Genomic DNA, 27,021 nt, shown 5'->3' on the forward strand with positions numbered 1-27,021 from the left:
CTCTATCATCATCATCACGGTGGCTAGGAGATGTTAACTGCCTCGCCTGGTGTGCAGGAGGTCGTGGGTTTGATCCCGACCCTAACGCCTGCTGTATATTTGGAGTTTGTGTGTCTCTCTATCATCATCATCATCATCACAGTGGCTAGGAGATGTTAACTACCTCGACTGGTGTGCAGGAGGTCGTGGGTTCGATCCCGACCGCAACGCTTGCTAGGAACTTGGAGTTTGCGTCTCTGCCTCTATCCTCATGGTTGCGTGGATTTTTCTCCGGATCCTCCGGTTTTTCCCTCCAGATTTAAAATCAACATCGCGGGTTTAGAGTATTCGTCTACTCTAAATGTCCACGTGATAAGCTCACTTTTGTTGAGTTATCATTTGTGATAGCCAGGTCGCTTCTGAAAAAAGCGCTATGTAGCTTTATTTATAGTTTAGTCGAGGATAGAGTCGAGGATAGATTTCGTGAAAAAAGAATACAGGGAATGGCTCGGTGCATTAATTCATGAGCCACCGAGCAAACCTCGGGCATCTATTTTAATCAATAAATACTTTCACGCTCACGCGTCTAGCGCTGCGCTGCGGCCCGACAACCCGTAGTGGCAGTTACATAGCAGTGGTTTTTCTTCACCTGGGGTGCACATGCACGCACCCTCTGGGGGTGGCGAGATGCCCTCTCTGGGGGTGCGAGAAATGGCCAGGTTTTTATGGAAGGTAAATCGTGGAAGAAATAAATTCAGCACGGGCGCGTAAGTACAACTACTTTGTTTCAGCAAACCCGTAAGTTTTTATTAACATTAAACAAATTACGATTGAGAGCCAAAGGGTTGCAAGGCTGCAGTAATGGTTAAGACAGTGCCGGATTAAGCGAGTGCGGGGCCTGTAGCATATGTTATAAAGGGGCCCTAAATAAAAAAAACACACACATAAATATGAAAACACAAATGTGTAACTTTCATAGTAAAGTAATTGTATCTGCTATACAGCCAGATAATACGACAAATCACTAACCTTAAACACCCAGTCGTTCATAAAAGTTTAAGGCGGTATAGTACTGTAGTAATAGAGCAAGTGCAGAATCACTGAACCGGAATTGATAGCTTGAAAACATTCAGCGCGGGGCCCTTGAAAGTGCGGGGCCCGTAGCATATGTAGCTACTTTTGCTACTGGGATAATCTGACACTGGGTTAAGAAACCACTGATTTAAGAGCTAGAAACACCCTTGTCTGCTGCGGTCGTCTTCCTGGTATTGGTAAAACCAAATAAAAGATCTGCACAGCATTTCACGGTAGTCACGTGGCGAGGATTGAATCGCGTCACGTTATGCAAAGCTGTCAAAAGCGAACGGGAATAAGCTCCCGCTCGCCACATCGTTAAATGGATGTCCGTTCATCCGTTCGTGCATTCTCCGCACGTTTTGCGGATGTGAGGAATTTCAATTATGAGCCCGGACTTATTAAATCGATAACATGCAAGGTACTCCTCGAGTTGTACGGTCACATCTGAGAAGGGTGCGTGTGTGTGTGTGCGCGCGTGCCCTACATTCATTGCAAATGTTCACCCGGAGCAACGTTCCCCAGCCACGGAGGTGCCTATTGTTAGGTTTTTTTTCGGTAAAGTCACGTAGGTAAAAAATTAAAATTAATAGAAGTAAAATAAAATAAAAATCACGACGTTTCGGAGGCAACACAAGCTTCCGTCTTCAGGTGGAACCGTCACAGCCACGACAGCTGTATCAAGTAAATGAGAGATTACAAGAGCTACCACTCCGTTTATATAAGAGGGGAAGGGCCAAGTACGGCACCTATTTCGTGCCGCACAGCTCTTTGAAGGCTGACGATGCCGCAGGGTCGTCGTGCAGCTTCCCGCCACGCTCCGTCCCAAGCTCCCCCCAAGCCGCTTATCCCCGAGGGTGACGACGGGGAAGTTCCTGCCAGCAACCCTACGAACGCTCCTGCTTTTTTAAATCCTTTATATTAAGTTTGCTTGCTTGCTTACGACCGTGCAAATCTTTCGGTCGTTTTTAACCCTACTTCCCGTGATCCAATCGAGCTGACATTTTCCACACAGACTCGTTGTGCGTGACAATTAATGTTCGTGAAAATTTTTTTCCTAAATTTTACACTTTTTAGGACAAAAATATTATTTTTAATTATCCAATTGCTTAATGGTGCAATGCAATCATCTGACCCATAGGTGGCAGCCATCTCAAGCCAGAGGACGAGAGGACTCTAGCCGCCACGCATATAAAGGATTTATAGTGAAAAACTTTGTTTTTACGGGTTATACTTGTTTAAAATAGTATTTTCTCGAGGCTAATTTGGCTCGCATCGTTGTCGGCATTTCAGCTGAAATTGTACGACGACGACAACAAAATTGCACCGAATTTGCAATGCCAGAGGAAAGAGAGAAAGATAAACAAGTCACCGCGGCAGTTCACGACAACCGCAACACCCCCGGCATTTTGTCGCGTACTGCTCGCCGAGGAATTGGTCTGCGGAAGATCCTGCCACGAAATTAGAGGTGTTGGTAAAATGTTGATACGGCGAGTGCTTTTTTTTGTTTGTTCCTGCTGCCTGCTGCTCGGATGAATAATGGGGTCATCCGGGTGCCACTGTGGCAGAATAGCTCGGGCTTGCATTCAAAAGGTTGCAGGTTCCAATCCCGGTCGGCGGTGATTGAATCGGTCCATCATTCACCCGGGGAGTTATAAAGTCGGTACTACATTCGTGGGTCATCTCAGGAGTGGTTGCCATTAACGGGTTACGCACGATCCGCGCTCGCTCATCGTCAACGTGGAATTGTTCACCGCTGGGCTTAGGGCCACCAAGCGAGGTGAACAATGCAAACCATTCATTTGAATTTTGGCACGCACCTTGGACTGTTTTTTTTTTGTTACAAGAGGATTTTAGTTGCTGAACATTGTCACCGCACAATACGAACACGCCGCTCGCAGTGTAACTGTTCGTGTGCCCATTAACTGGTAATTTATTTGTTTTCTTTTTAACCTACGTGACTTTACCGAAAAAAACAAAGAGTATAAAAACTGGTAATTAGAATACGTCTTTTTGTTAAAGTGTAATTGTCGTACTCTTAGGTTTTTTCGGTAAAGTCACGTAGGTAAAATTTTAAAATAATAATAGAAATAAAAGAATAATAAATGAAAATAAATAAATTACATCACGACGTTTCGGAGACAATACAAGTCTCCGTCTTCAGGTGGGACCGTCACAGCTAAATTTACTGTATCTTGATACACCGAAAACACCTAAGAGTATGAATCATTGCAGTCACGAAAGCTTCAAATCTAGAATGTAATTGTCGTTATGTCCCATGGTGTTAATTCGTGCAGTCTCCAACTCTGACTAACTCTACCTCTCTGGCATCTCTGTTTACGTGCTATGAAGAAGGGCCATTTCCCGAAACGTCACCGATTATATATATTCATTTAGTTATTTTATTTCAAAGCTACACAGTGTCGTCGACGAATGTGTTTCGGTTTTTATGTCTAAGTTGTGCCCCCGTGCCAATGCAGCAGCAGAAGCATCAAGTAATTTGCGCAATGTGGGAAAAAAGCGAGCACGTATATAAAATGCTCCATGTATATATTCTTGGTTCTTTCGGTAAAGTCACGTAGATAGAAAATAGAAAATAAAAATTTAAAAATTAAAGCAAAAAACCACGACGTTTCGATCGCAACACAAGCAGTCTTCATCAGGCGGAGAGAAAAGAGTGGGAAAGCCTCCAAATGCAACTTAATCTTGTTAATTTTGACAGCGTCGCCCCGCATCATTGATAGTAATTATTCTTGTACTGTTTGGGATGACAAATATTAGTGCGGATCAAACCGGGTTTTTTTAGACCGACTTATTTTCCCACTCAATTTGATTGCAACGGAATGACTCCAGCTCCAATTGATACTCTCACACAGGAGAACGAATCACTCCCTGAATATTGTACGGCAAAGCACGGCGCGTAATATGCCATCAACGATGCTTTAAAACGATAAAAAAATAAAGTAAAAAAAAATAACAGCGCAATATTTGCTTTGTGATTTAAAACAATGACCGAGCTTGTTTGCCATGTTTTTTGGAAGCTAATTATTTTCGCGTAAAATTTGAACAAGCGCAATCAAAATGGAAGGGCAATAAATAAATAACGTAAGACCCCGCATTAAATCTGAATGAGAAAGCCCTATAAATAAATCGGTGTCTGTGAGAAAAATAGGTCAGCTGTTCCTTTGTCTGTCTGTGGCACGGCGCTTTCCCGCTTGAACGTCGTTAAAACGTCGTAACCGTCCGTAGCCGACGTTCTTGACGAGCGTCACGGTCGACGTAAAACCCACAATCGACTTGCACTGCAAAACCAAATACAGCACGCAAACCACCACCGTCAAGACGAGCGTACGATAATAAACATCACCGGTCATTGTCACCAACACCATCATCATTCTTCACAAATAACCCCATCGTGTTTTGCACCATCAGCAAACGGCGGCCCGCATCGTTCCCTACGGTTTGATGTCCTAACTGGAATTTGATTATCGAGGCCACACACAATCTGCGTGATCGAACGTTTCCGTGGCCACAATGCACCGACGCCGCACACCCTCGAATAGGATAGCTTCCGCAGGGGAGCAGCGTTGTAGGGGTAGGTGCCACAACTGGACTCCAACTGCATCGCTCCGCTCGGGAGCAAAAGGTTAGCAATACCCAACCAGGACCCGTCGAATTTGATTTTCTCAAATATCTCCCAACACCTCAGGCTTTACGGGAGTGACGGATGACTGATGCTGGATTTAATCTTCAGCGGTGCAGGATGAAAAAAAAAGCTATGCTGAGATTGTGTTTTCGTACAAATTCACGTATTATTTTTTCTTCTCTCCCTCCTCCGAGAAACCTATTAAAATGTGATTCTCCCGCACATTGATGAATGACCGTGTGAGTTTATTTGTTGTTTGGCGCTGCGCTTTTGTATTTTTTTCCCAATTCACCCATTCAAACGGCTGGCAAAAAAAAAAAAATCAAAGTGGTTATTTTTTTCTTAAATTATTTTACGGAGTTCGTGTTTTTGAAATCTGTTCACAGAACGCGTGGCTCCGAGCCGCCAAAGCAGCGGCACTGGACATAAATAATGCAAAGATAAGGTGCTGCAGTGCATGAGAAAAGAGGAATAACAGAACTGTGGCATCGGAAAGAAATGGAAGCTGCACGGGGAAAATATGAAATTCAAAGCAGGCGCTTGAGATATGGCCAACTTGGTTTTGTTTCCGAGTAAAAATATCGAAAAACAGACGTCGGCCCTGGGTGTGGCAGCATGAACGATGATTACGGGAAGGGGCATATTCTTGAAATGGCTCTTGGAATTGCTAAGCGGCGGACCATTGAGACTGATCGTATTCGAGGCGAAAGTCTCCCTCCTGCATTGAGACGAATGAACGAGGGCAAAGAGGTGATATTTTCTGGTTTAAATCCGACATCCCTCTGAGCATGTATCCTATACGAACCACTGAGCCCCCTTGAGCCAGAGGTAGACATCCCCCACGAATAATAATGCTTCGTCTCACGTAGCGGTCGTCGTTCATGCAAATTGCATCTCACAATCGCTGGGGAATCAACGACCGGCTGGACAGCGGCCATGCCAGGTGGTGATTCGGAATGGCCAACAATTGCCAAGCTCTGTAGTCCGACATATTATGATGTTTTCACCAAATTTATTAACGTGGGTGGCAACCGGAGGACCTGGAGAAAACTGTCGTGTCCGAGGGGGAAACACCCCAATTGCATACAGATGGGACAGATGCTATATGAGGCGTCACAGTGGCGAGATGTTACAGGAGGTTGTGAGTTCAATTTTGACCCTGACGCCTGATAATTATTTGGAGTTTGCGTGTCTCTCTCCCCGTGGTCGCGTGGATTTTTCTCTGGTTCCCTCCACATTTAGAATCAACGTCACGCGTTCAGAGTATTCGGCTGCTATACATTTCCACACGATAGCCATGTCGCTTCTGAAAAAGAGCTACTCTATAGCTAACTGGGCCTTTCATGGTAAAATATAAAAAAAAGTTTTAGGTTTTAGTATATATCAGCCCAAACTCTCACCCTCCACAGGATGGCACCTCGACGTCCACAGAAAGGGAGTTTGGCAACATGTGTGCCATTGACCGACCCTCACTGCCTCCACATTGCTGGCTTACATGTGTGCCATTGCCTCTCGTCCCAGGAGGAGGCCCTGTATTTATTGACCCCAGAGAGATGAGGGCCTGATCGTTTGACTCCCGACTGGGTTTTCAATTTGCAACCTTGCAATTGCACCGCAAGTGCTCTCACATGAGGACCGCCTATCATTATACCGTACACAACATTTGTTCTTTGAGTTGACAACGACAGTCCGTCGGAAGTTTCCCACAGCCTTCCGATGCCGCCTGGCTTCCAATGCCGCATGGCTTCTAATGCTGCCAGCCTTTCGACGCCGCATGGCTTCTAATGCTGCCAGTCTTTCGACGCCGCATGGCTCGCGACGCCGCATGCCTTACGATGCCACATGGCTTTTGATGCCGCCGAGCACGCAATGAATGCTGCACGGCTTCCACTCCTGCATGCAAGCTGGATGCAGAAGTGGAATGGTTCGGGGCAAGAGGTGTAACACACGAAGAGAAATGCACGACATTATCCCACGGTATGTTGGTAGGGTTGTGGTATTGCATTGTGATAAAACATGACAACGTGACACTAATGAGGCCCTATTAAAGAACAGTGCCTCTTTCTAACCGTGGCACTCCCATTTGCCTTATTCTAATGAATACTTTAAATGAGATATGGAGTCTTGGGATGGAGGCGGTGTTTAGCGTGCTTTTGCGACGAGCCCGACGGCATGGGTTCGATTCCTGGCCACGGCTAACATCAGTGGTGAGTGAGACACAGCGACCGGCTCTGTAGCCCCCCTGCTCCATCCCCGATCCACATTATTAACCAGCGTGGTGAAGTATGGTTAAACAAAAAGGAAACAAACCCACGACCAACATGGCACAGGGATGCCTTCATTCTTTGGTAGATTGAAAATGGCAGGATATTATAATATATTTTTTTACACAGAATCGTATTTTGCTATAAGGCTCAATGCGTGTGTGCGAGGGAGAGAATTCTTCACTGATTAATAAACGTTGTGACAACATTTTTTACCGAGCGCTGAAATGACGTTTGTCACTTTCTCTTTCTCGATGTCACTTTGGAACCCTTTATTTATCTACGCTGCAGTTTTAAACTTTTGACTAAATGAGCCTGTCTCTGAAAATAAAAACAAACAACACCCTATATTCTTCATTATCATTGCCGTCATCATCATCATGATCATCACTACCACCAGCTTATTGGTTACCAAAACAATCACTAGCGCCTGCTGTAGCTAGCCTCAATAAGCGCGAAACTCAATTGCGATCATACATAGTGGCTGTCATCGCCACCCCTACTGGCAGACTCATGCCCACCTGCAGGCCACGTGCCAGAGGTCGAAATCGGGTACCCGATACCCGTATCCTACACGATACCCGGCTACCCAGCCGGGTACGGGTACGGGTACCCGTTTGCGACCCTGGTGCGGCCGGGTACGGGTAGGCCGTGAGTCACTGGTGAGTAACCGTTTGTCACTCATTTCCCAACGTCTTGTCTCTTCTCACGATTCAAGTTCCTAGAATCAACTCACCCACGCCTGCAACATGGCTTCATCCCAGAGGTCGCAATCGGGTACCCGTACCCTACCCGATACCCGGCCGGGTACGGATAGCCGGGTATCGGGTAGGGTACGGGTACGGGTACCCGTTTGCGACCCGGGTATGGGTACGGGTAAGGAATCAAAACCCGTTTGCGACCTCTGCCACGTGCCGAGTCACCTCGTGTCACACGGGGACAGCTGCCACTGGGGGTGCCCTTTCGAACGTGTCGAGACGCCTCGGTTTCATAGGAGGGCGTGAGATCATCAAAAACGAACCGATATCATATCACAGTATCAGTAACATCGCTATCAAACCACACACAGTGATTAGAATTGGACTCTTTAACACACTCTGGGTTATGCCTCAGCCTATTTTTTTGTAAAAACGTTACCACTACCGGATGATTAATCTCACACCTGCGCCTCCGATTTGCGTGGTTGGCTACATGCGGCGCGGTAGAAGCTCAACATACTCAATGTACACCGGTCACATTTATAACCCCATATACTAACGGTTCATATTCTTCGGATGATCATTTCACGATTGCAGGAACATTTAAAATGTTCTGAGGTACACGATGACCTGGCAAACGCTCCAAGCCGATGCCCGCCTGTAGGCTTGTGTACAAGCCCCGGGCCGGGTGGGGTTACATGGCGAAGTGGCAGCGCGGTTTTGCCACTTTGGTTATTGCAGAAATCGGCGGTTCGAACCCCGCGGCCGCCCTGGGAATGAGATCGCGGGTGTATTAATAACATAAATATATATACATATCCGCGCTGGATGCTGAAAAGAGATCCTGCGACGTTCGAAAAGGGAAGAGTGGGGCCATAGGTGGGCCCGCTTTGTGGCCCAAACCAATTCCACCGCAAATTAGTCAAGTTTAGGATTACACATAAGCCACGACACTCCCCACTGTGAAACGTTCGTTTGAAAATCTCGTGTGGTACCGTGTCGTGCTATGTCATCGTAAAGGGATGGACGTGCAGCATGCGTGGGGTAAAGGGCGCCGAGGTGGCGAGATGTTAACTCCCTCGCCTGGTGTACAGGAGATCGTGGGTTCGATCCCGACCCTGACGCCTGCTGCTGTATATTTGGAGTTTGCGTGTCTCTCTTTCTCTCCGTATTCGCGTGGATTTTTCTCCGGGTTTTCCCCTCCACACGTAGAAACATGCGTTCAGAGTATTGGCTGAGATACATTTCCACACAATAAACCGTAATTTGTGGCCGGGTCGCTTCTGAAAAAGAGCGACAAAGCTGCTAAAATAAAAATAGTGCAGTTTTAGTTTTAAAACTTACGGACTCAATTGCCCACTGTGTCATGTACGTATGCATGTTGAACTTCTTTCGCACCGTACGGAAGCCAGCCATGCTAATCGGAGGTGCGGGGGAAGGACGACAAACTAAACACAAGAAAGCAGTTCTAACGAAATTAGTTTGGCAATCTATAGGTGATTAAATCAGAGACGGGGAGTGATCGAATCAGAGACGGGAGTGATCTGATCAGAGATGGGAGTGATCAAATAAAAGATGGGGGGTGATCAAATCAGCGACGGTGGTTTTCTCACCTGATGATGATTGTGCTTGTGTTGCAAACGAAACGTCGTGATTTCATCTCTTTTATTTTATACCTAACGTGACTTTACCGAAAGAATCAAAGAGTATGGATCCCTGCAGTCACGAAAACTTCAAATCTAGATCAAATTTGATTCCTCGCAAAAGGCATCGATTTGATGTTTGAACGTTTCAACACGACTACCCGTTTTGGTGCCAGAAAGGGGTAAAAACCTGCTCTTGTTTTTCGTCCCTCCGTCTGCCCGTAGCGCCTCTTGTCTCGGTGAGACTGCCGCTCCTCCGCATCGCTCACACCGCAAACCTCGTCTTCCCGATTTAAGCTCTCCGCTATTTTCAAGAACGCTGTTCAAATGCGGAGGTGCGCAGTAGCAGCAGCAGTAGTAATAATAACAACAGCGATTGAGTGCGGCGGGTGCCATCAAAACACGTGGACTAAGCTACTCAGACGTGGCATGCGAAGAATCTCACAGGAGGAGCAGATTGCGCGAAGTACTTTACGGTTAATTCACATCGCCGAAATGACATTACAGAAGTAATTTGTCTGTCAATCAATCAAAGCCCAAGGAAATGTCGATCGCCACTGGCGGGGCATTGGAATTGGATTAGAGCGTGATCAGGATAAGACGTGAGCGGGGTGCTATCAGACCCAGACTGTGCACGTGGTGAACACGTGACCCACCGTGGTGAACACGTGACCCCACCGTTAGTGAACACGTGACCCCACCGTGGTGAACACGTGACCCCCCGTTAGTGAACACGTGACCCACCGTGGTGAACACGTGACCCCCCGTTAGTGAACACGTGACCCAGCGTTAGTGAACACGTGACCCACCGTTAGTGAACACGTGACCCACGGAGTGAACATGTGACCCACGGAGTGAACACGTGACCCACCGTTAGTGAACACGTGACCCACCGTTAGTGAACACGTGACCCACCGTTAGTGAACACGTGACCCACCGTTAGTGAACACGTGACCCACCGTGTGAACACGTGACCCCACCGTGGTGAACACGTGACCCACGGAGTGAACACGTGACCCACGTGGTGAACACGTGACCCACGTGGTGAACACGTGACCCATCGTCTTTCTGCCGCTCTCCAGAGCACCAACAACCCGAGGCGCCGCGACGGCCCCTCTCTTCTCCAGGGCCAAACAACACCCTCTCGGATATAGGGGCCTTTCCCAGGCGAAATGCGAGAACCTTGAGAAAAGTATTCCGAGGACGCGTTAAATCGACGTTCCCTCGCGTCTCCGAGAAACCCGTGGTCTGCAGTGACCAACTATCCATGGGACCAACGATCTGATTTGACTATAGGCGACTGCCACCCAAAAATATGGCCTGGTAACATGCGTGAAACAAAAAGAAAAAAAAACCACTAGCACCTTGCAAATGAGGGAGCATCAGGAGAGGTTATCAGGGCCATAGCGATGTCACTGCTGCTAACGACACACAAGCCCGAGGCCATTCGTGGGTCTTAAGCAGCTTATCGTACCTGGAATACCATAACCTTCAAGCTCACATTGGCCTTCTGCCTGAACAAAGTCATTTGCATGCAGAGAGCCTACAAAGCGTATCCAGAGCTCCTCACTCACCGTCATCTCAGCTTTTCTTCCCAAAGCTGCCCGAGAGTAGAAATTGGATCAGTGCGCCCAGCTCTTCACTTAAAGATTAAATCCCACTCCACACCCCACGTCCGCACACCTCGCTCACCCCAAACAACGTGGCTACGGTTGTATTTAACCGGAGCGGTATAGACCCAACGCAATGCAACAATTGGACTCGTGCGTAACCCCATTCACAATCTCGAATGGTTTCAGTTGTTAAACCCTGGCTCCCGTGGCCGTAGGGCAGCACTGCCATTCCAGGACGTTCATGCGTTATGTATTTACTGGTAGGAACCTCCTGGTTACACCAGCCCACAGGGGATTATTGTGTCCGTCCGTCGTGCATCCGAAAATGGGAGGGGTGGCACTGGGTGGAGAGGGGAGGGGCTGGGTGGGGAGGGTGGGGAGGGGCTGGGTGGGGAGGGTGGGGAGGGGCTGGGTGGGGAGGGTGGGGCTGGGTGGGGGGTGGGAGGGGTGGGGCTGGGTGGGGGGTGGGAGGGGTGGTGCTGGGTGGGGAGGGGCTGGTCACCCCGTGGTGCCCTTATAAAACTCAACGTTTAACCTACTCACGCCGGCTTGTGCCCGCCCTCACAGTCGGGCATATTTGCGGAACACACCACGCCGCCGTTGACCCTGGCCATTGACCGAGCAACCCAACGTTCCTACCAGCTCCCTCCGCAGGAATGTGTTATGTATGGGGGCGCCGCGGTGGTGAGATGTTAACTTTCTCGCCCGGTATACAGGAGGTCGTGGGTTGGATGCCGACCCTGAACTAAATCTATTTTTCATTTAATCAGGTACGATCCACTGAGCTGTACAGCTCTGTTTCAGAAACGGCCTGGCCATTAATGATAGCTCAACAAAGTGGCTTATTGTCTGGAAATTTATATAAGCCGAATACTTTAAATGCGCGAAGTTGATTTCTAAATGTGGAGGGAAAAACCGGAGGACCCGGAGAAACATCCACGCGACCACAGGGATAGAGACAGGCAAACTCCAAATCTGCAGCAGGCGTCAGGGTCGAACCCACGACCTCCTGCATACCAGGCGAGGTAGTTAACATCTCACCACGGCGGGGCCCAAATATACCCAACCCCCCCACCAACCCCTCCACCTACCCCAACCTCCTGCCCACCACATCGAATCCCCACCACTCCCCACCCATCCACGTTGACGCGAAATTAGCGATGCTGAGCACGCAAAGGCAGTCATGCTTGTGTAATGTCACTAGAGGGTGCTGGTGCAGTCCGCGTGAAGATTGTGTTTTCATGCAAAATTCATATTCAACTCCCCTCCCTCCCTCCCTCATCCCCTCGTACAAGCCTCGTGCGTTGTACATACATATGCAGAAGGCATACATGTCAACCCCTTATCGGTGCCTACCTTATTAGAGACCAATTCAGACCTTAATGGTCACCCCCGTGTCCTTATAAATCTCAACGTTCATCTTGCAAAGTCCCATCACGAGGGAGAAACACAAACAAATAGTCAAACCAATTTTTTTTGCCTATATTGAAACGGCTGTACGCCGCATGGACCTGAAAACTCAATTTCCCTGCACAAGAATAGTGGGTAAACCGTATGGGTTCACAGGTGCGAGAGGGTGGCCCAAAATTTCAGCTTTTTCCATTATTTTTAATACCGCCATTAAAGCCCTTAAATTGTTTATTCCCGACGTTCATATTTTATCTATTATCATTATCAAGAAATATTTGTCTTTCTTTCCTCTGGAGTCACCTCACATCCGTTGTTTACAAAACTCTACCGAGATCCCTGACTGAATTGAGACGATACATAACGGATTAATGTTCAAAAATTATACCCGTAACCCGAACAACAACAACAAAAGTCCGAAATTAATGTCAAAAGATAATTAATGCATCTGTGCATTAATGTAAATGGAAGTCATTTCGAACATTTACCCGTTGTGAGATGTGAAAATAAATATAATAACCATGTGTTGCCTTACTTATGGGCCACCCTGCATATTGTATGAAAGCATAGTGGGTAAGGTACAGGAACTCCTCTACGTACGAACACTCGACTTACGAACTTTCAGAGATACGAACAAACCTGTCCGTATGTCCAGTTGCCTGTTCAGACCGAGAGTCGTACGTTCAACCGTCGCACAATAGATGGCGGTGGTGGCATCTACATCTGCAGAACACGAAGAACCAGTAGCATCTACATCTGCAGAACATAAAGACCCAGTGGCATCTGTATCTGCAGAACATTAAAAACCAGTGGCATCTACACATGCAGAACACGAAGAACCAGTGGCATCTGTATCTGCAGAACATTAAAAACCAGTGGCATCTACACATGCAGAACACGAAGAACCAGTAGCATATACATATGCAGAACACGAAGAACCAGTGACATCTACTTCTGGAGAATATGAAGAACTAGTGGAATCTACATCTGCAGAACATGAAGAACCAGTGACATCTACATCTGCAGAACATGAAGAACCAGTGACAATCTACATCTGCAGAACGTGAAGAACCAGTGACATCTACATCTACAGGAGGTTATACAACTTTAAAGCCATTCCCCGTGTTGAGTGTACACGCCGTACAACATGTTTGGAATCGACAGGAATAATGGTGGAACTTACGACCAAATCGACTTATGAACAGACCTCTAGGAACCTAACTTGTTTCTAAGTAGAAGAGTCACTGTATTGGTGGTGTTAAACAGTGCACGTGCCGTCGTTCCAAGGCCGGCACAGTTGCGCACGAGGGGGTGGGTGGCCAGCACCACCCCCGGCCGCTTTGGTCTCCCCAGTGGCGATGTTTACTACACACCGCACCCAGGTACTCATTTGAGGCTGAGTTGACCTAGGGGAGGCCCAGGACCAGTTGGCCGTGAGCGGGAATCGAATCGGCTCGCCTGGGTTCGTAGCGCAGAGCACTAACCGAAACACTACCGCACACACACATACACACACACATATACACACGTACACACACGCACACACATATACACACGTACACACACGCACACACATACACACACATACACATACGCACACAGACATACACACGCTGACACACGCAAAGACACACGAACACACGCTGGCACAAACACGCTAACAAACATGTACACACATGCACACATACACGTACGCACACACTACCACACACGCACACGTACGCACACACTACCACACACGCACACGTACGCACACACTACCACACGCGCTCACACATAGAAACTCCGACTGCTTTACTGCATAAAAACAGACTGGAAAGAGAAGTGAATATATACACATCAGAGAAAAACGTGTGGTCGCGTTAACACGACAGAACTTAGCTCCACGCAATCACCTCTACGTGCACACTATGTACTTCAAATGCACCCGAGCAGTCCGGCACCAGCCGTTCTTCGTGCTTGGCGACTCCTTCAAGCAGTGCCGGATGAAGCTAGTGTGGGGCCTGAAGCATACGTTATAAAGGGGCCCTAAATATAAAAAAAACCCACAAATATTAAAACACACATTTTTCACTTGCATAGTAAAGTAATTGTATTTTTTTATTTGCTATAGCCAGATAAAACGACAAATCGCTAACTTTAAACGCACAGTCGTTCATAAAAGTTGAAAGCAGTATATTACTATAGTAATAAAGCAAGTTCATAGTCACTGAACCGGAATTGCACTGCACTATACACTATACTATACACTACGCAGCACACTATGCTACACACTACACTACACTATACACGACGCAGCAGACTACACTACACTACACACTACACTATACACTACGCTACACACTACACTATATACTACACTATACACTACACTATACACTACACTACACACTACGCAGCACACTACACTACACACTACACTATACACTACGCTACACACTACACTATATACTACACTATACACTACACTACACACTACACTATACACTACGCAGCACACTACACTACGTAGCACACTACACTATACACTATGCCACACACTACACTATACACTACGCTACACTCTGCACACTAAACCAGTGTTCTTCATTGCAAGACCCCGCAGGCCACTGGCGGCCCCTGGTGGCCTTTAGTGCGGCCCACAAAAGTGAAAACACCACCCCCCCCCCCCCCCTTCATCATCGTGCTGCTGTCAAACCCCCAATGGTTTAAAACGTGTGGCGGTCCTCAAACTCATGATGATGTCTCATCGGCGAAAGTGGCACCTGCTCCGCCTGCCCGCCCGCCTCTGAAAATTAGTGAAGAACAACTGGCCTGTGCTGTTAGGTGCTTCATTTGTGAACAACGAGCGCTCTTGGCTGGGGTTGAAGCATCAACTGGCCTACCACTACCCAAAGCAACCGTACATTTGTATTATTTTCTAACACAGCACCTTTAATCGAGAGACCTTCCGTTTGCAAAACGTTGCCGGGCTCGGCACACACTTTGACAAGCTACCGCAGCTTCCTTCTCGGATGTTGTGCCACTTTCTCCGCGCCTTCGTACCCAGCGAAGCACAGCGAAGTTCTAAGCCTCCGTTTGCGCACGCTTGGTGCTGCTGCTGCTGCCCTAAATGATCTCGTGATAAATGTGTCACCTCGAGTCAACATTTCAGCAGGTGGGGGGGGGGGGGGGGGAGACATTGCACGCGAGTGCCAGGAACGTGTGACCCAATTCACTCAAGGATTTATACCAAAATCCCACTGACATAGGCGACACGATTATTAAGGCACGCTTTGCTCACCGATGATAATCCTCACAAGAGCGTAATTACCTAGATACATATCATGGGACAGTTTTTTTGCCAGTATCAAAGTATGAAAAATAAGAATAGGTTTTCACCCTTTCTGGCAATAAAACACGAGATGTTAAGATGTTCAAACACCAAACATTTACCTTTTACAAGGAATCAAGTCTGCATTAACCACACAAAGTACTTGTGGTTAACATGAAAACAAACATGCTCTGATTATAATAGATGCGTTGTCTTTGAAACTGATTTTCCTCCACCAGAGACTATACTGACTTTCTTTATGGCCTCGTCTCACCAGTGTCAGACCAGCGAGCGAACACCTATTTTCTAATATTTCATACGTAGGTGCATGATATCGGCTGATTCATCAATACTTTTTCCCAACTCGGGCCATGGAAACTATGAACACGTAGGGTTTCAGTCAGTCGGTGTCACGTGCCCTCACATTTATTTTGATGGTGTCCTATGACTAGAGGGCCACTTTCTTCAGCATCTGCTGACGGCCTTTTGTTGTTGTTAGTGTTGCTAAACGCAGAACAAACGCTGAGTGCGTTTCACACATTGCCGTGTTGTGTGAAGACTGCATGGTTTTTCTGCCTGCACTGCGATTCCGAAGGGAATGGATTATTTGCTCTGCTACTCTCCCATTGTCATATTTAGTTGCTGCCTCTTAGTATCTTTCACACGACGGTCAATGGTACAGTGTATAATAACAAATAGTATAACATTTATATGCTTAATACAATGTACAAAGTAATATATAGTATCGTAATTGTATAGTGAATATATAGCAGTGTGATATACATTAGGGTGGGTAGAATAATACATAGTGTAATATAACAATGTATAAGGTATAGGGTGGTGTATAGTAATACAGTATATAATTTAATGTTGGGTTTGTCTATGGCAACATATAGTACGGGGCAGACCTGTTTGATGTAAGGGAAAAAAGTTTAGCTGGAAGCATATTATATTTTTTGCGACATAGAATTGTAATGTATTTCTTACTGTTAGTAGCTCAGCTTATTGGAGAGTATATTTAGTATACTGATGATACTATGAAGTTTATACTTTAGTTTTTTACGTGCTGGTTTGGTTGCTGCAGCTGCATACTATTCACATTCCTTCCCTTTGTTGGTGCTGCCCCTGCCTCCTCCTTTTGATGCTGTTAGCACTATTCGCATTCTTGCATTTCCAATAAATATGCTAAATTCCTCTTCAAATGCAAATTCTTTTGTCAAGGCTCTCTTCCTCCTCCCTCACAGCTTAAATAGACACTCCAAGCCTAAGACGTGTCATTTAGACTCTGTCTTATCGACAGACATGTTCTTCACCTGAGGACGGCTGCTTGCGTTGTGGCCGAAACGTCGTGAGAATTATTTTATTATGTTTTATTTTTATTATTTTATTACTTCCTTTCTACGTGACTTTACCGAAAGAACCAACAAGATAGTAATAGGTTTTTACCCTTTTAACTGGTACAAAATCTGACACCTTTATACAAGGTATCATGTTTGCAATAACCACAACACAAGCAGTCAAAATGCAAACAAAAAAGAAACATCTCTGATGATGATAATGAAATGCACTGTCCTTGAAGTTGATTGGTCCACACCCGAGACAGCTTTTCTTAGAGCCTAGTCTCCATTGGTGTTGGACCAGATGACGCCAAAAGGCGTACAACTCAAAGACAGCGCACTATCAGAGTATTGAGAGCTCGGGGTAAGCATTTACACTGAGACCTCCTTTACCAGTGGCAAGATGCCTTGTATAAAGGTGTCAGTTTTTGTACAAGTTGAAAGGGTAAAAACCTATTACTATATTTTGCCACTGGCAAAGGAGGTCTCATAGTGTAAATCCTTGCAAAATGTTTCTATTTGGTGTTTGAACATCTTAACACCTCTTGTTTTATTGCCAGAAAGGGTAAAAACTATTGTTATATTTTTTCATGCATTGTGATGTTGGAATTTTCTCGCTGCATTTCTTCCCTCGTTATTCGCGGCGAGGGATACGTTCCAGAGATGCCAGTGAATAGTAAATTCCGCGAATAATAATAGTGGCTCTACGAACATCGCACGGGCAATGTCCACAGATGCTTCTGAAGCGTCGATAAATGATCTCTCTCATCCCTCGATCTCATCGCTTTCTGTCTCATCGCTTGATGTCTCATCACTTTATCTCATCACTGATGTTATCACTTTATCTCTCATCACTGTATCTCATCAATATCTCTAATCTCTTTTGATCTCATCGCTTTCTGTCATCACGTTCTCTCTCATCACTTTATGTCTCATAACTTTATCTCGTCACTTTCTCTCATCACTCTCTCTCTCTCTTATCACTTTATATCTCATCAATGTACCTTTCATTACTTTATCTCATTACTTTATTTCTCTCTATCTCTCCACGCAGCCATGTAGACTGGGCCGGGTGGGGAGGGTGGGGAGGGGCTGGGTGGGGAGGGTGGGGCTGGCTGGGGGGTGGGGCTGGGTGGGGAGGGTGGGGCTGGGAGGGTGGGAAGGGGCTGGGTGTGGAGGGTGGGGAGGGGCTGGCTGGGGGGTGGGGCTGTGTGGGGAGGGTGGGGCTGGGTGGGTGGAGAGGGGCTGGGTGAGGGGTGGGGCTGGGTGGGGAGGGGCTGGGTGGGGGGTGGGAGGGGTGGGGCTGGGTGGGGAGGGGCTGGTCACCCCGTGGTGCCCTTATAAAACTCAACGTTTAACCTACTCACGCCGGCTTGTGCCCGCCCTCACAGTCGGCCATATTTGCGGAATACACCACGCCGCCGTTGACCCTGCAGGCCATTGACCGAGCAACCCGACGTTCCTACCAGCTCCCTCTGCAGGAATGTGTTACTAATAAAAACGACATATCCAAGGCAGTATACAACATCGCATCGGCCACAGCCCCCGCCCCCCATCCAAGCAAAACGTCGTCGTTTGTTTGTTTGTGCGCAGGTAGAACGGCGAAACGTCGGAAGGCGAAGTTATTTGCTGGCGGTTTTTCGTGCCTTGTGACATTCGTGGTGCCACGTGCAGGCAACCATCCGAAACCGTGCACATACAGTACATATACAGTACGCATACAGTACATGTACTGCACGCAGTGCGTATACAGTATGTACTGTACGTGTACACAGTACACGTGCAGTACACAGTGCATGTACAGTAAACAGGCGGTACATGCGCAACACATACAGCATACACACAGAACATACAGTACATATACAGTATACACAGCACATATACAGTATATATACAGTCCAGATGGGGAACATATACAGCATACACAGCACACACATACAGTGCATACAGTACACATGCAGCACATACAGTACACACCCTGTGTATACAGTACACATACAGTACACATACAATATAGTGCATTATATAAACTGTATACATACAGCACGTGTGCAGTGGACATACAGTACATGTGCAGTATGCATACAGTACACGTGCAGCGCACATACAGTATATTTGCGGCGCATATACAGTGCTTATATGTGCACAGTACATAGACACAGTACACATACAGTATACATATGCAGTACACACATCACTCATGTATACGAAACAAAAGGCTGCACCACGCGAGTTCCATAAGAAACAAAAATAAGAAACGAAAAAAAGTTGGACACAATCGGAAGAGACACCAGAGTGGGTATAACGCGAGCTAGTTATTTTGAGAGTTACAAAAAGTGGACAAGAAATAGATTTCAGCGATTTTGGCAAATAAAAAAGCCAAAAAAAAACCCCACGCCAGCTTCCGATTCGCACGGTTTGCGACGTACGGCGCGAAAGAAGTCCAACGTGGCTAAGGAATAATGGTTTTGAAATCATTGGGGTATTACCTGCTGTGGCACGTGTATGGGAAACGTGGCCACTTAAAGATAAGGTCGGAACAATCGCAGCAGAAGTGTGCAAGGAAGCACCCACGTGTGCTTGGCGAGGATTTACACCGAGGAAACAGAACGGCGAACGGATTGATCGGAGAAAATAAACAAGCTATGGACATCATATTGACCCGTCAAGAAAACTAAGCGGCCTTCTTTGCAGGGCGCATCGCCAAAAAGGGGTTGATGGTCGATAGTTGGTATCGGTGATCGAATGTCAGACAAAAACAAGCAGAAGACGCCCGAAAAGTGCTGATGGAGGCAGCGATGAGAAGGAAACTGGCACTATTTGGACACATGCAGAATGGACAACGACGGGGACATTTAAAGGGTCTTGTTCGTAAAAATGGAAGGAACCGCAAAGAGAGGACGACCCACCAAAGATTGGCTTGACGAGGACATAAGAGATTTCGTGCCAGAAAGGCGTCGCACTACTTAAGAGCATATGGGCACAAGACATAAATTTCGATTTAAAGCTTTCGTGACTGCAGGGATTCTTCTTCTTGGTTCTTTCGGTAAAGTCACGTAGAAGGGAAATAATAAAATAATAAAAATAAAACATAATAAAATAATTCTCACGACGTTTCGGCCACAACGCAAGCAGCCGTCCTCAGGTGAAGAACAGGTCTGTCGAGAAGACAGCGTCTTCACCTGAGGACGGCTGCTTGCGTTGTGGCCGAAACGTCGTGAGAATTATTTTCATTATGTTTTATTTTTATTATTTTATTTTTTCCCTTCTACGTGACTTTACCGAAAGAACCAAGAATATGACGACATGTGCAGTGTTTGTATCATGGATCGTGATGATGATGATGACGACCGAGAAGATGTTCCAGGAGATTCTCTCACGCACGGGGTCGAAATGGCAGTGTTCTTCGCTAATTTTATAAGAGGGGGGCCCACTTTCGCAGATAATACATCATCAGTGTGAGGAGGGCCTCCACATATTTGAAACCATTGGGGATTTGTGTATTGTCAAGGGGGGGGTGGGGGGCGCGCACGTACAGGGTGCCGCACTAAAGGCCACCAGAGACCACCTGCGGGGCCTTGCAATGAAGAGGACCGGGTGACGGCATGGCACGACCACATGAGACAGCGGTGACACGAGGAGGCCTCTCTCCGGCCGTGGACAGAGACGGCGGGCCGTGGGCGAACGCCGCCGACGGACAGCGGCAGCCGGAGAAGGCGAGCGAGGGAGGACGTCCACCGGCGGAGATGGAGCGATGAAATCAGCTCGCGTGAATGAATGAACCAACGGATGAGCGGGATGAATCGCTGTATTGCTGCGTTTAGTTCGTTCTCCTAGCGCCGGCACCTTCGGATCAGCACGGTTGGCTACGCACGGTGCGAAAGAAGCTCAACATGCACACAGAGCGTGGGCGATGGCCATGGCTTGGGAAGGCCTTCATCCAGCAGTGGATAGAGCATGATCGATTATGGGGGGTGGAGGGGGTTCTTTGGTAAACACGCGTCAGTTGATGGGCCAAGAGCAACGCAAAAAACGCGTGTGGTTGTCCGAATTTTGATGCTCCCTCTTAGGTTTTTCTGAGAACATATTTTATTCATGTATCGACTGTACTCAACAACGCGTTGCATTTGTGTTATTTGGCAGCGTTACTGCGTGACTGCAAAACCATGTGCACGTTTTCCAAAGACCTTATTCTGGCATTATTTTAAAACTTAAGGAGCTCATTATTATAAAAGTTAAAATAATCGCAGTCTTTGGGGCATACCTCTGGCTGTCGCCTGATGATGCTAGTTGTAATTACCGGCGAAACGTCGTACTCGAATTGTAAATGTTGTGGGTTTACTCTCTAACACGCCCGTGTGCTGAACTAATACCGAAATGGTATGATTGTATTCGTGACACATCTTACTAATTGGCTGTCGGGTGGTGGTAGGTTTAACGATACATTAATATACATGCGATCTCACCCAAAAAAAACCTCAATTATGGATTGGGGCATACCATTCGCATATCCAATGGCGGAAGATAACGGCAAAGTTATGTGACGTGTCTTTAAAAAAAAAACTCGGGTCAACGATCACTTTTTTAAATCCTTTATATTAAGTTCGCTTGCTTGCTTGCGTGCTTGCGTGCTTGCTTGCTTACGACCGTGCAAACCTTTCTGTCGTTTTTTAACCCACTTCCCGTGATCCAATCGAGCTGACATTTTGCACACAGACTCGTTGTGCGAGACAATTAATGTTCGTGAAAAATTTTTTCCAAAATTTTACACTGTTTAGGGAAAACAAATTAAATATTTAATTACCAATTGCTTAATACTGGCAGACAATCATCTGACCCATAGGTGGCAGCCATCTCAAGCCAGAGGACGAGAGGACTCTAGCCGCCACGCATATAAAGGATTTATAGTGAAAAACTTTGTTTTTACGGGTTATACTTGTTTATTGCCTCGGGACCTTGCCCTTACATTTAATCCACCTTGTCATGTTGCGGCCAATCAGAATAAACAGCGTGGCACCAGAGAGGCCCTCGTCAACTTGTTGATAAGGGAACCTTAAGTGAATTAAACCGCTCCCAATAAATTCCGTGTCAACGTCACCCCCCCTCCCCACCGAAGCGCGGGGGACGTTTTAAGAAATTGCGGCCACGGAAGGCCGCCGTATAAATTACGGATCGGAAAGGCTACTTTGAAAAAAAAATGTGTGAACACGCGGACTCAATTTTCATCGTGGCCTCGCGGTTTAAGATGCGATTTTCAAACGTGCTGCGTGCGAGATCCATCGCCCGTGAGACGAAGGACAATGGAAAACATCATCAGCGTCATCATCACCACTATGATCGAGGTTTGTGGGTTAGATCGCGTAAATATAAACGTGTCGTTAAAAACCCGCCACCACCTGACACAGCGAATTAGTAAGGTTTGTCACGTGAACAAAACATGGCAATTCGTTACGAGTACAGCACAACACCCGGTGTGTTGGAGATTAAAGCCACAACATTTACAATTCGAGTACGACGTTTTGCCAGTAATTACAACCAGCATCGTCAGGCGCCGGCCAGAGGTAACAATCGATCCACCCGTTGCACGAAGTCCTCCCCAAGCCGTCACCGTCTATCACTGTCCCGTGAAGTGACAATCCACCCCGAGCGCCTGCGAAACGCTGGGAGGGGGTGGTGCCAGGCGATTTTAGGAAAGGTTTCTCTACCTTCAGCATTTGGAAATGTACAACATTTTGAATGTGCAGGTTTGTGAAATGATGTGGGTAACGGTGGATTATGCACACATCTTTTCTTGGAATGCTCTCGGCTAATCACGTATATGGTTGATTTCCCGTGGCATTTAACACAAACAAACATCTGACATTCTGACAAATGTTAATTTCAGTCATATTTTTGGCAACATTTAGAATGTGCAGGTGTGTGGAATGATGTGGGTAACGGTGGATTATGCACACAGCTTTTCTTGGAATGCTCTAGGCTGATCACGTATATGGTTGATTTCCCGTGGCATTTAACACAAACAAACATCTGACATTCTGGCAAATGTTAATTTCAGTAATATTTTTGGCGTAAACGTGCCTAATATATGTATCTTTCGCCATCGGTGGGAATAACCACCCAGGTGATGCATTCGACCATTTGACCAAGACGAGAATGTATTTATTTGTAAGGCATACATTAGCTTGCACGTCAAATAACGAGTGGTTGTTAGATAATTAATTTAACGGTGGCTTTTTGTTTGTTGTTGCAAATGGTTAATTGCCATTTGAGGGATGCCCTGGAAAAAAAACCCCGAATAACCCACGAAATATTAATTGTCTACAGGCTACAGTATTGTTTATTGAGGGGGTCGTGGGTTGGGTGGTATCTAAGATGTAAGTGGATTGAAGATGGCCAATAAGTTAATTAGTTTAACACGCAGTAGGCTTTCGCAACCAATATTATCCACAAGAGGTTTTTGTTGGGTTAGATCTCGTAAATAAAAATGTGTCGTTAAACCCGTCCCCACCCTGCTGAACCAATTAATTCAGGTTTATCACGTGAACAAAACCTGCCAGTTCGTTACGATCATCTTCTTGGTTCTTTCGGTAAAGTCACGTAGAAGGGAAGTAATAAAATAATAAAGATAAAACATAATACAATCTTTATTCTTTTATTACTTCCCTTCTACGTGACTTTACCGAAAGAACCAAGAAGATGAATCCCTGCAGTCACCAAAGCTTTAAATCGAAGTTCGTTACGAGTTCAGCACACCGGTGTGTTGGAGAGTAAACCCACAACATTTATTTTTTGTCAATTGTCGCTTGACACGTAAACAAATCATGCCAATTCGTTACTTTTAAATTGTAGATGTTGTGGGTTCACTTTCCAACACACCGGTTGTGTGCTGAACTAGTAACGAATTGGCACGTTTCGTTTCCGTGACAAACCTTTCTAATTAGCCGTGTCGGGGTGGCGGCGGGTTCAACGACACATTTAAATATTTATACGCGATCTATGGATAATAAGTTCATTGTGTGGGCTACCTGTGGTGGGTGTGGCAAGGTTGATTATCCACAAACCATCAATCGAGGGCCATCAACTCGGGTGTCAACGCCGCATTGAGTCGGGTTTCATCTCATTGAAAGAACACAACAATTAAGTTGGCCACGTGCGCAGTTACCAAGTTTGTTTTTTCCCCCCTTCTTAATGTGATGCACAAAGACCCCCCCCCCCGTACAGCATGTAACATACGTTTGGGGCAAGTGCTCTTTAGCGAGTAGCAACTATGAAGGCCGGCACGGCACACTAAGGGGGTGGGGTGGCCAACACCACGCCCGGCCGCCTTTGTCTCCCTCGTGGCCAATGTTTCGCACCAGGTACTCATTTGAGGCTGAGTCGACCTAGGGGTGGCCCACGGCCGGTTCAGACAATCGTCACTTGACCGTGAGAGCGAGAATGGAACCCGAGTCGCCGGGCTCATAGCGCAGCGCGCTCACCGCCGCCCACTAATTCCAAGCACAATAAAAACAAAGACAAAGATCCCCCGTATAGCCTTAACAGGACTTTAGGGTGGGGGGGGAAGTGCTATTAGCGAGCATCTATGAAGGCTAATTCATTTCAAGCGCACCCACGCGCGCACCCACGCGCGCACCCACGCACGCACCCACGCACGCGCCCACCCACCCGCGCACACACCCACGCACGCACCCACCCACGCACCCACGCACGTACCCACGCACCCACACACGCACCCACGCGCGCACCCACGCACGCACCCACGCACGCGCCCACCCACCCGCGCACACACCCACGCACGCACCCACCCACGCACCCACGCACGATCCCACCCACGCACGCACCCACGCACCCACGCACGCACCCACGCGCGCACGCGCGCACCCAAGATCCTCTTCAAGACCGTCGCAGAGCCGACGGGGATGCACGCGGGGAGTAGGAAGGAGAATAAATGTGGTGGCGTGAGCAGGGGAGGGGGGGGAGGCCACGGACGCATCTCACACCCACCTTTGACCCTCTCGCCTTTATTCAGCTGGATCTCGCCGTCGCCGAGGGGCGCGTACGACTTGACCGCGATGAAGGCGCGTCCCGGCACGGCGCTGTAGAGCTTCCTCTTGGGAGCGCCCTGCAGCAGCAGCAGGGAGCCCGGGGTGCCCGCGCCTCCCAGAGACGTGGCGAGGCCGCTCTTGCGGGACATGACGCTCGCGCTGAGCCGTTCGTGGTGGTGGCGTCGGTGGTGGAGGAGGAGGAGGTCGCCGCCGCCGACGACGCCGTGATGATTGTTGTTGTGGTGTTGTTGTTGTTGTTGATGGAGGAGAAGAGCGGCGGTGGCGGTGGTGGTGGTGGTGTCGTCCCGTTGTCGGGACGGTCCCGCGGTGTGCACGGGAGGAGGGGGCACAAACACATAGGTCGTCACGAGACCACGCGAAGCGCTCATTCCACATTCCCGTAACGACGTTCGCTTTGACTGCTGCTGCGGCTGCGGTTGCTGCTGCTGCGGCTGCTGCTGCTGCTGCTTTGGCATCGCGTGTGGCTGCCATGTCGCCGAGTACGAAACGGATTTGAGGATCGAGCGCCTCTTTACGGCCGACGCGGACGCGATCGCGGACAGGGACTTTGACTTGGCGGAGGACGCGGCGAGCGACTGCGCGCACAGAGCCTCGGGGGGCGGCAGGGAGACGTGCTTGCGAGCCGGCGGCTTGGTCAGCTGCTTGGCTATGGCCTGCGAGAAGGACGACTTGAGGACGACGCCCGACGAGGTGAATGAAGACGACGCCGTCGATGGTGGTGGTGGTGGCTGTGGTGGTGCCGTCGGAGTCGTCTGAATTGCTACGGAGGATGACAGCTCCCTTGACGAGCGATACATGGGATCCAGTACAGATGACAGAAACAGCAACATCCACCGCAGTTTCGGAAAGCAGCATCGCTTTCTCCTCTCGTTTCTTAAAAAAAACAACACCACCCCCCCGCCCCGCGCAACTCTTATCGATTTAACAAAAAATATAAATATTATTATTATTATTTAAGCCGAGCGGACGGACTAAGTAAATCGCCGGAGGGGGGTGGGGGGGTATAGGTGCTACTATTATTATTCTTCTATTACTACACCGAAGAGCGCATCGGTGTATGGCAATGATGTCGTTGATTATAACAACAACAACAACTGTGATACCGATGACAATTATATCGACAGCTCCCGTGCGAACGAATGACGCTTTGCTGGCTACTGGAGTGGCGGGGGCAGTGGGAACGAATCCCGGCGCTATCCGGAGTGCTCGGGGTATCCTCCGAGCCGAATCGTCGCCGCTCCTCTCTCACGCACTCCGCGCTCTGAGCGAGGAGCGAGAAGGTGGTGGGGTGAGCGAGGAAGGGGGGGGGGGGGGGTGGAGACGGGGAGAGATGCTGGTGTGTGTGTGTGTGCTGTGAGAGAGAGAGAGGATGAGAGCAAGTGGCAGGACCCCCCCCCCCCCCTCTGCCCGTGCGGTGAGCGAGGAGGTTGTAGGCGGGGTGAGGTTTCGCACGGGGGACACGGATTTACATCTCGATCCGCGGCACGCACGCAGATTTACTGCTGCGCGTGGCGTGGGCCGCCTCTTCTGTGACGTTCACTCCACCCCCCCCACCACCACCACCAACATCCCTCTGTGTGTGTGTGTGGAGTACAAAGACAAAGATCCCCCGTGTAGCCTTAGCGGGCTATTGGGGGCAAGTGCTGTTTGCGAGTAAGCAGGGACTGTGAAGGCCGGCACTGTGGCACACGAGGGGGGTGGGTGGCCAGCATCGCGCCCGGCCGCGTTTGTCTCCCCCAGTGGTGATGTTTACCGCACACCGTACCAGGTACATATTTAAGGCTGAGTCGAGCTAAGGGGAGGCCTCAAGACCGGTTCAGATAATCGTTACTGGTGTTGGTCGTGAGAGCGGGAATCGAACTCGGTTCGACTGGTTCGTAGCGCAGCGCACCGCGTACGCACACACGCGCTCACAGGCGTACACACACACAGGGATACACACACACAGGGGTACACACACACACACTGGCGTGTACACACA

At 48.0% G+C, this 27,021-nt stretch overlaps 1 protein-coding gene across 1 annotated transcript in view; it reads right to left on the reverse strand.

Moving 5' to 3' along the window:
• The window catches only part of LOC133343957 (SH3 and multiple ankyrin repeat domains protein 2-like), a 133,190-nt gene extending 106,921 nt beyond the window's left edge, over positions 1 to 26,269 (reverse strand). Inside the window, 1 exon segment of the mRNA XM_061553977.1 lies at positions 24,979 to 26,269. Coding sequence (XP_061409961.1) covers positions 24,979 to 25,837 — 859 coding nt within the window. The 5' untranslated portion in view covers positions 25,838 to 26,269.
• Between the last annotated feature and the right edge of the window lie 752 nt (positions 26,270 to 27,021).

Source organism: Lethenteron reissneri, chromosome 2 (assembly GCF_015708825.2).
Source record: "Lethenteron reissneri isolate LAM-NWPU_2019-01 chromosome 2, ASM1570882v1, whole genome shotgun sequence".
In the NCBI taxonomy this organism is placed as follows: domain Eukaryota; kingdom Metazoa; phylum Chordata; class Hyperoartia; order Petromyzontiformes; family Petromyzontidae; genus Lethenteron; species Lethenteron reissneri.